This window comes from Daphnia pulicaria, chromosome 7 (genome assembly GCF_021234035.1).
Source record: "Daphnia pulicaria isolate SC F1-1A chromosome 7, SC_F0-13Bv2, whole genome shotgun sequence".
In the NCBI taxonomy this organism is placed as follows: Eukaryota; Metazoa; Arthropoda; class Branchiopoda; order Diplostraca; family Daphniidae; genus Daphnia; species Daphnia pulicaria.
In genome coordinates this window covers 15,114,158-15,124,887 of record NC_060919.1, presented here as the reverse complement: position 1 = coordinate 15,124,887, position 10,730 = coordinate 15,114,158, and the positions used below count along the sequence as shown (strand labels likewise).

General features: G+C 39.8%; 1 protein-coding gene across 1 annotated transcript; it reads right to left on the bottom strand.

Moving 5' to 3' along the window:
• Nucleotides 1-1,603: 1,603 nt before the first annotated feature.
• On the bottom strand, nucleotides 1,604-7,245 carry LOC124350668. The gene is made up of 5 exons (XM_046801467.1): nucleotides 6,816-7,245; nucleotides 4,321-4,732; nucleotides 3,181-3,582; nucleotides 2,193-2,356; nucleotides 1,604-2,083 (listed from the first exon to the last, which is right to left on the bottom strand). Exons 1-5 carry the CDS (start codon nucleotides 6,984-6,986, stop codon nucleotides 2,024-2,026), a joined length of 1,209 nt encoding a protein of 402 aa, XP_046657423.1. The 5' UTR covers nucleotides 6,987-7,245; the 3' UTR covers nucleotides 1,604-2,023.
• Nucleotides 7,246-10,730: the final 3,485 nt, after the last annotated feature.

Below are 10,730 nucleotides of genomic sequence, written 5' to 3'. Positions count from 1 at the left end.
TGTGTAGTGTGTGTGGCGCGTTATTATATTCGTCTTGTGAAGTGTGGACGGACCCAAGTCTTGTCGTCGCTCGTTAGTCTCTCCCCCACCCGTTTATAATAAGGCCCCACACGCGCGGACACACGTAATAGGTCCCGACACAACTCAGCACATCTGTCAAAATTTCGCAGCAGACGACACGAATCCATCTGACGATGTCAAACACATGTATTATTGGTCTGTCGCCTTATATATCTAGGAGGGGTTGGTCTTGATTAACTGGTTTAAATGGGCTACCCCGCCAAGAGTTTGATTGACTGGAAAATATCGTCCATTTTGGCTACGACAGCAGTAGCAGTCTCCACCGTTGCGTAATTATACGCCCGACGTCAATTGCAACTGGCGAGATTAGATCAAAGGGCGACACACAAAAGGGGGAACAGCAGCAGAAAGTTAATATACCAAACGGTTCGTGTTAGTAGGCAAGAATCTAATCTGCGGGTAGCCGGTAGTACAAAATGATGCACGAACAAAACCCCCCCCAGTACAGGATGAATTCTTCTTTTTGTTGTCTCGTTGCCATTCTGACCTCTTCCACTATGATGAAATGACGTTGAACTCACGGCTGAATGCTTTAAGCGAATCACCCGCTCAACCATTAGTCTAGTTACACATGTCTACTACTACTGTACTGTACTAGACGGTTCTCTTGTGCCAGGCTGCCAGCACGCGCCCAACATTTCACCAAAGGAGGAGCTACTGTACTCGAAGAACTTGTTTGAAGTTTATTCGACTGTATATTTCGCCCCCCAATTACTAACTAGACAGAGCTATAGGACAGTCTGCTGCTGCTGGTGTGCTTCAGTATTCTACACTCGGCCCATCTCTCTTTCCGACATGGCAAAGTTTTGTTTCCTGACGAGTCAAGATGGCCGCCATATTTTTATTTCCACAAACTGACGACGACTTTTTATTTTCACTTTTTTCGCTGAGCAATCCTTTTTTTTTTCGTAATAATTAATAAGGGGGGGTGTTTGAAGGGAAACGTCAAAAAGCTGATTACACACCGAGAAAAATCGTGTTCAAGCAACGTTGCAACATATGGTCGAAACTAATTGGATTTGTTTTGCTGACGGCGTGATTGACTCCTTCAAACCGTCAAAATTGGAAATGTAAAAAAAAAAAAATGACAACAAATATCAAGTGAAACGTATAACAAGATTGCCGAGACGTGTGCTGCTCAGAGTATTGGATTCCTTCGTCTCGTTATTAAAGATATCACGACGCAGCAGACGACATTCGAGTGTCAGCTGCTTTCGAAAAAAAAGCTTGTTTCATACCTGTCAAAGTCAATTTTTGGAGAATGTCTCGCTTCAACAGCTAGCTCACATTTCACTATAAATTTCTAGGAAGCACCAGACGTGATATTATTCTTTTATTAGAAAATATATTTGATGTTTGTGATTTATAATAATTTTATTATTTTCTTCCATCATGTGGACACAAGTTTTGTTTAATTCAAATATCAACAAATCATTCATTATTTTTCGCAGTCTTATTTACAGGTGAACTTTTTGGGGGTTGGTTTTTATTTTAAAATAGAATTAAATTAAAATGAGAGCCGTGAATTGCTACTACGATATGTAATTTGTTAAATACCAAAATAGGAATGTTGTTGAAATGATAATCGGGGGATGATGCCAGGAAAAAGAGAGTGGGCGTGAAATGGTTGACAGATTAATTATTATTATATCAATTTGTTGTACACAAGTGTGCTGGAATTATACAATACTTTTTTTCTTCTTAACTTCTGATGAGAGAGTGTGAACATGATGGCATACACAATGAACCCAAGCACAAGATTTACGGTTGTCACAATTGGGAGGGAGAAAAAAAGGGGAATTTCATTATTATTATTTCGCTTAGAATTATAGCTTTTTTTAGACTTGCAATATATAATAATAATAAATCATTTTTTTTAAATCGTAAAAATTTGAAATATAATTATCGTTATTCTTTTTCCATTTTTATTGTTATCGTCCTGTTAAGATTCGGATAACTGTTCAATCAGGGCCACCCCGTCATCTCGGTATGTTTCCGTCAACTGAGATATAAAAAAAGAAATTAATGCCATTATTTATATCCTTCCTTTCCCTTCGCTTCCTTGGTAACAAGATTAATATGTATGTAGTGTATTAGATGTCTAGTGGTACCTTGAGACGGGCCGGTTCGTGACTGGAAAAGACACGAAGCCGGCACGTTAATGCCAATATTGCGGCGACGGCTGTGAAAATGAGAACGACTTGGAAGGCCGCCAGTTGTGCCACTCCTAATGCGACCTCGTCCTCTTCGGCGGAGCTCGTCTCGGCGTTTATTTCTATATTATTTTTATTACAAAAATATGGAAAGAAATAAAAATAATAAAAGTAAGAAACTTTCTTTACTTTTCTAGTACGCAACTGCGAAAACGCAACAGACAAAAGAAGAAAAGTGTAGAGAGAAGGAAGACAAATAGAAGCTCGAGTGTATAATAATAGGTCTCTCAAAAGTTTTCCACATTTATAATATGTGCTATAGCTGCAACAAAGAAAAAGGCCAACTTCCAGGGCCAAGCACAAACACATTCATCTCTCATTTTGCCCAGGAAAAAAAGTTTTCTCTGATTTTTATTTTTTCGACAAAAGAAAAGAAAAAGTTCAACAACTTTTAACAGCCCTCCTCCCACTGCTGCCTTAAAAGACATCAGGAATTCAAACTTTTATTATAGCCCTCCGTCTGCTATTGCAAGTTTATGTTTCAAATCCATATTAAACATAATCTTAATAATAAAAACAAACTACTAGCCCATTATTTAACGCAGCCAAACTGTATAATAACTCTCCTAGGATTGAACCCCCCCGGGGTCTATAAATATCTATACTAAATTAGCATGATAATGTGCAATCCAGCTTGGATGGCATACACATAACATTATTGATTGTAAGTTGTTAACAAAAAGAGAATAAGAAAGGGGAAGAATGGGTCTGCACACACTGCCAATCTAATGGCAGAATGGCAGACCGATGATATTGGTTTTGGCTTTTATATTGACACTATAAAAAGTGGGAATGCTTCAATGGGTCTCAACAGTCTGTGGAATCGATCAAAACCGACACCACGTATACAATAAATCTGGACAACAACAACAAGAAAAAGACAAACCTGAAGGGAACGAGCCCAAAGTTGTTGGCGGTTCGTTCTTCGACGATGAGTTGTTGTTGTTGTTGGTTATGGCTCCAGCTGCTGGGGATCCACCGGCGGGATGATTTAGGAAGTGAATGAGATTGCCAGATGTCGTCCGTTTATTCTTGTTACTGTCACCTATTGTCAGAGTGGACAGCAAGTTTCGCTGCTGCTGGGATGATGATGATGATGGACCGCCACCATTGTTGATGTTGCCACGGTGATGTTGTTGTTGGTGGTGGTGGTGGTGATGCCCACACAGATGCATGTTGCCATTTATTGGGCTCTTGTCGGTCCCAGCCAAATGTGGGGGGTGCAGACATGCCTGGCAGACCGTGTCTGATGTTCCTGTACATGGCTGGACCTCGTACAGTCCTTCACCTGCAATATTGCATTACACGTTATTACATTAGATTCATCACCCACAAGACCAGAACAGACACAAAAAGGGAAATGGGATATACTGCACACGTCGGGGAAAAGAACAAAATCGCGTGCGTGTAAACATGCAACGAGTCGCTTTAGATTCACCTCGTTGTTTGTTCAATAGTTTCTGCGCAGTGCTGTTTACACAGCTCATCGATCAACGTGACACACACAACCTTTTTTATTCTTATTCGCCCAGCAAATATGAAGAGAGAGATAATTTCAAATTCCTTTTCCGTAAAATGACTTGTGAAATATTTTGGTCTACAAAAGAGGACCCATCATTCAATTTTCCAGGAGCAGACGACAAAAACATTTTCCAGAAGAAAGAAAAAGATTTAGTGGTGGTGGTGAGGAGGATCCTATATTTTATAGCTCAAGGGGATAAAGACCCATTCTCTTCACCTCTTATATGTAAAGCTCCGGGATCAAAAGGATATCTATCTATTCTTTGATATCGTATATGAAATGTGTTCACATATTCATGTCAAAGGACTCTCAAAGGCTCCTGAAATATGTGTAGGGTCTCAACAGGAGAGAACCAAAAAAAGAACAAAAGATATTTTAAAAAAGTGGGCGGGAAAAAGTCACCAAATAGGAGCCAGGAGCCTTCACATCTATTTGAATCGGGAGTGAAAATGTCTCTGAGGTGAAATATTGTCGAGAAAAAAGTAAAAGTGATGAAATGCCTACCGCATTTTGAGCATGGCCAACATGCATGCCTCCTTGAATAACTAGGAGCGTAGTAGCTTGGCGGGCACGAATGGCACACTGTGTCTTGAACGAGGGTACAGCGTCGAGCCACTCCAAATCCCGGCGGGCAGCGTGAGCACAATCCGAATCCCAACGACGACGACGATCCCGACGAATAATCAGGAGCCAAATCTTCTTCTTCTTCTTCCTCAGATTCTTCTTCTTCGTTTTCACCTTGGCTCCTGTTGGTCTCCTCGGCTGTCGTCGCCACTGACGCAGGAGCCGTCGACAGCGGACCGATCCCGATAGGAGCCAATGGCAAATGATGTGGCAAATGAGAAATACTCCCACGATCCCGGTGACGCCATCGATGGTGTTCGTAGCCTTCCACCGATAAACAGTGATAATTCAACTAGAAATCAAAATAAAATTCAAAAAAATTCAAATTTTTCCCGCCGAAAATAGAAAATCCATTAAAAACACGCCCACCAACCAATAGATAACCCCCAAAAAATAAAGCTGGATATATTTATATGGCAAGAGTACAAGTCACATGTTTCAAGCTTTTTGACACTGTGCCAAACAAGGGTCCGAAAAAGGAGAAGAAAGAAAGAAGCAGAGTTGCCGCTACTGGGCAATCAGACAAATGAAATATCGATTCGCCAGAAAAAAAAAGTCCAGGACACGGTGGAGCAGAACAAAAAATAAAATAAAATAAAATAAAAGATCAAAGTAACAAAACAGAAAAATTCTACCAAGAAGAACCGACGTATAAAATAAAAAAATCTTTTTTCCTATTTTTGGAATTTTATTTCAAAAGCGCAAGAGAGAGTGAAATTATATATATATCTATCTCTTTCGGACCTTGGTATATATCTAGAAATGACGTCAACAGCTACCGGACACAAACCCACTCTTAGATATAGGCTGTCATATCCTTGTCATGTTTTGTCATCCGAAATAAATATCCTGGACACCATCACCCCCCCGAAAACAAAACGTGATTAGTTATCTATAAGAATGGGCTATATCTATCTATTTAGCCACGCCCACTCCCGCAGTAGGCTATAGAGAAACTCTAATGAATCACGAATATAAGAGCGACATTAAATTGTATAGAGTGTGTGTTAACGTGTGTATTTATTTTGCCAGAGTGTCTAGAGTCTATAGTAGTACTAGTCGTATATATATCTGTACGGGCCATTAGATGTTCGTACCCAGAGAGAGAATAAGGGGAAGGGGGGGGGAGACACTATCCACTTGAATTGGTAAGAGGAGATACCATTCATCACTTGCATCATCATTGCCGTCTCTATTGTCTGCCGCCGCCGCCGGCTACATATTTCGTGAAAATGTGGTGTGCCCGGGTATAAACCCCCACCCCTCAAACTGGCCATCCCACCATCTGTAATGATGCCGGACACACACACACAGCACAGCAGAGTCGTTGCAGCAGCCATCAGCTAATGATATCGTCTTTAAATCAAACTTAATTTCAATTCCCAGGCAGCAGCAGCAGCAGCACTGTTATATGTGCTGTAACAACTTCCGATGATAGTACTATACACACACAGCGCCTAGATTTAAATTATGCAAATAACCAGGGAGGGGTAGAGCTTTTTCCTGATCGATAAGAACAAAAAATAAAAATTTTAAAATGGAAAATAAAAAAGAACGTGTGTCTGGTTAAATCAGGAATAAGAAAAAAAAATTCACTGGAATTGCTCTTCCTCCTTTTTATATATTCCCAGGAAGATAACCATTTTTTTCCTTCCTGGGAATTGTGCGACAAATAGGGACCCCCCAACCCAACGCCGTTGAATTGCGCACTGATGCACAGACACGAGCAGATAGAAATTCTTTTGCTGTAGTGCTGCTGTGATGTCAAACATTGTGCTCCTGCTAGTATGTCGGGGTGGATAATATCTTACATATATACAAGAGGATTACACGCGGATATATTTAGCCCCCCCTCCTATAACAATCGTTTCGATTCCGCCCTGGATGCTGCTGTCTTTAATCCGGCGTGATATTCTTTCCCGATTTCTTTTAGGTTGGTTGGGGGGTTGTCCTGTGTGTATACATGGAGGGAACGCGTTGCTAATATAGATTTATACCTGGGAGGCCAATTGTAATCCCCTTTGGCCTCCCGTTGTAATCCGGATTAGTCGCTATGTGTGCTATATAGCCTCGCAACGATCTATCAATTCAAATGGGCAATCAACCGGGCACAATTCGACATTTTTCCTTCCTGTATTATGTATAAGCTGATTGAGCTGCTGCTGCTGTATAGCACTGTGTTATTAGATTCCTAGGTTTAGATTAAATTTGAAATGAATTTGACATGACGCAGATGAGAGAAGCAAATGTTTGCCCAGTGACGAATGCGGCACAAATGGCCAGGGCAAATGTTTGCCATCATCATTTGAATAATTGGAAAATATTTCAATGATATGTTATGGTTATTATTAATGAATTATTATGATGTATTATACCGAAAGGAATCCGATTGTGGCGAGTAAGGCCAAAGTGCCGCTGGGTAAATTGATGAATTTCAACGATCGCCTGGATTTAGTGCTGTTAACTGGGCTACCAACTTGATGGTGGTGATGGCTGGCGCAAGCTCCTGGAGCTCCTGGCGACGTCTCGGCTTTCATCATCGGCATGACGACGACGGACCCACAGCGAAAATGGTTGCGCTCAATATTCGCTCAAATGAATTCAAATTTCGTCGTGTGTCTTTCCCACCCCCCAAAAAAAATTCTCACAACAACCCGTCCTCTTGTTTCACGGTCGCCATGACGATATGACCAACCCAAATTTCGAAATTCCGCACTTTTCACTAATTATAATTGTCGCACTGAATTTTTCCGTGGAAAACAAAAAATTTGTGGCGCCAAAAAAAGTTCAATTTGAAATTCAAAAAAAATAAAAATTTCAGTTTTTTTAATTTTTGTTCTTCATCAAAATGAAACGACAGAAAATAAAAACTTTTTTTTTTCTATTTGAAATAGAAAGGAGCGGAAGGAGAGAGAACGAACGAGGACTCTGTCCGGAATGGAACTAACAGGGTAACGGTGGAACGGCGTTTCCTTTTTGTCAAGTTCGACCAACCGCCTCTCCAGCAGCAGCCAGGAGCCCAGGAGCTGTGCTGCGCTGTGGTCGCCCTGCGCATATCCAAAGAAAATGGGAGAGAAAACGTGAAGCCAATTCTATCGGATAGAAAAAGAGAAAAAAATATAGAGTCTAGCTCCTCCTAATATACATCAATTTATTTCCTCTCTTCTCCTTTGTACAACCCCCCCTTCACCCAAAATAGAGAGATCCTATACTACATATATATAGCTAAGGATGCGCTTGATAATAATCACTTCCGTTTGATTTAATCGAGCGAACATCTCCGACCGAAAAACGGACATATAAAGGTCACAGTGCAATTTCTTTTTCCTCCTTTACCAGTAGGCTAAAAGATCCAAATTTTGCTCCACCCAAAAGATATTTCAACAAGTTGTACAACTATTTATAGAAACTCTCTTCTTATCAAAAAATATTTGAAAAAGGAAAAGAGATGGAACCGGTGTTCAAATATAAAATAAAAACTAGGAGCTATAGGAGCTCCGCGGCAAGCGGCTAGAAGGAGCAGAGAGTTAAAGCAAAGTTGAAGTAGATCTCCCGATGGTTCTCCCGGGAATGTCGTCGTCGCTCGTCGCTATCCTAAGTGCTTTTTACACTTTACCTGCTGCTATATGCTCCGCCAGCATCTGCCGTGGTTGCTGGATATAATATTATCTATGTATATTCTCTAAGTGGCAAGTAGTTGGATGTTCCAATGAAGCCCGGGAGTGTCGCCCACGGCATCATTAAAATATACAGCAGAACCTGCCATCACCCATCCAAATATAAAACAAATAAAATAAAATAAAAATAAAAAATTTCCACTCCGCTGGAATCAAATGTTAAGGTATTGCGAATTATCGATCCGCGTGCCCAGCAGGCACAGCTTAGATTTTTTCCAGGGCGTTCAAAAAAAAAGAGCAGCAATAAATTTTTATCAAAAAATTCCTTTTTTTATTTTTAAATCTTTTTCGATATTGAAAGATTTTGTGCCGTGGACAAGATGAAGGGAAAAGAATAGTCCCGAAGTCCAGCAGCTGGACCAACGAACAGTTAAGCCATGCGGCAGCAATCTTGTCTTTGACGAGAAGTTATACTATAGCTCCTATATAGCTCCTAGATAGCTCCTTTTCTAGACTCGTTTTTTTCTTCTGTACTGTATATGTCGTTGTGCTGCTGCTGCTGGGTGCCAGCAGCTGTTGGATCGATCGATGCCCGGGATTCTCGAAAAAGAAAATATGATAAAAGATTCCCGATCCATCTATATATAGAGAGCATAGTGCTGTAGAGATTCCCCGTGATTATTATTGTCTTCCAATTATATCCGCCACCGTGCACACTCGAGAGAATCTAGTTCTCGTGACTTTCGAGTGTAGTAGTAGTGTGGGAGACTTTTCTTCAAGTGCCGAGATATGAGAGTTGATTGGGGAGAAAAGAATAAATATTATATTTATAACTTTTATATATAGTTCTTATTCTTTTATTTTTCACCCGGTGCATTATCAAACGCCATGGCTGTGCAGCTGCTGGGGTTGGTTCGTTGGTTCGTGCGAGATGGAATCTCATCATCATCAGCAGAAAATGACGAAGAAATTCCTATAATATACCAAACAGCAGGAGCAGCAGCAGTAGAGAGTCAGACATCATTAGTCACAAGCGATAGAGGGGAAACTTTATCGATCGCCAGACCCCACCATCAGCAGCACAAGGAGCTGCAAATGTCGACCAATAACTCGACGGCAACTTAAAATAGATATTAATGCATCGAAATCTAAATGTGTTATTAGATAGATATAGAACCTCCAGCACCTAATCACTGTGCATTAGACCGGCAAGGCGCATAGCAAAGAAGTAAAAAAAAGGAGAAAGAGAAAGTGATGGACGATGCTCAACCAATTAGACAATCTGAGGGGGGAGCCCGAGTGCTGCTCTGTGTGTGTTGAAGATCTAGCTAATATATATATTATACGTGCCTAATTGAACTGCTGCGAGAAATAAGAGCTATCCATCCTATTCTATATATAACTCTTTCGGTTGGCCTGGGCATATCTATATACATTTATTCTCTTTTAAAACATTTATTTGATTTTTTAAAAGTTGGGAATAGTCAGCAGAAAATATATGGGTGAGCTTTAATATAGATTTAAAAAATTGATTTCTCTATGACGTCTTTACATATAGATTCGCCAGGGTTTTTATATACACGTTCGCCTGTATTATAAAAGCCTCTTATAGTACAACAACAACCAGGAGCAAAGAAGGCCCTTGTTTTTATTGCAAGACAAGAGAAAAGAGGATCATCGATGAGAGACAAGAAAGATAAGGACATCCTCTATTCCTTTTTTTTGTTTGAGACATCATTTCCATTATACATTGTTGTTGTTGTTGTTGTTGTTGTCGAGGGTCAATGATTGAAACTTGTCGTGCTGTACCGTTGCCAATATCTATTAGAACACTCACCCGATATATATTTATATATCTAAATGACATTAAACTTGATGGCATTTCAAATAAATAAAGGGCCATACAGTTTTACGGTGGTGGGAGTGACACGTAAAAGCTTTCAAACGTTATATCTTTTAGGTGTGTGTGTGTGCTGTTTTTGTTTTTATTGGTAACATAATATATATATTATATGTGGCAGAAGGCGACATACACTACTACAATAAGTGCTCCAGATATATATAGCCTATATCGCCCACCACAAAATAAATAAAAACGTTTTTTATTTTACGACCCCCAATCGATAAATAAATAAATCAACCGTATTTTTTCTTAGATAATAAATCGGTGGCTATTATTATCGATATAGTCATCTAAGCAATGATTTAAAAAGAAATCAAAAAATTACGTTACAACTATAGACGGTGGAAAGAAATAAAAAAAAGGGGCTACTTTTGTTGTGTCATTCCGGTCCCGAAAGAAAGAAAGAAAAAAAATCACGACAGAGAGAGAAGAAGCACAGCATCAGCAGCACGTGACCTTATATCTATCCAATCTCCTATATATACTATATATATATATATATATAGTTGCCTTCTTGTGTTGGTTGGTACGGGTCATTATATGTATAGAAAAGAGAGAGACTATATACCTTTTCTTTTCTATTCTTTCCCGACTGATCTTCTTCTATAGTCTTCTTTTGCTGCTGCTCTATATACGCCGGGCGCAGCAAGAGAGCAAAATACATGTATATTCCCAATGGACCCCGCCCAGCCTACACACATCAGTTGTGGCCGTCCATATATAAAATAAAATAAAAAGGGAAAAATAAAAGTAAAAAATTTTTGTAAAGA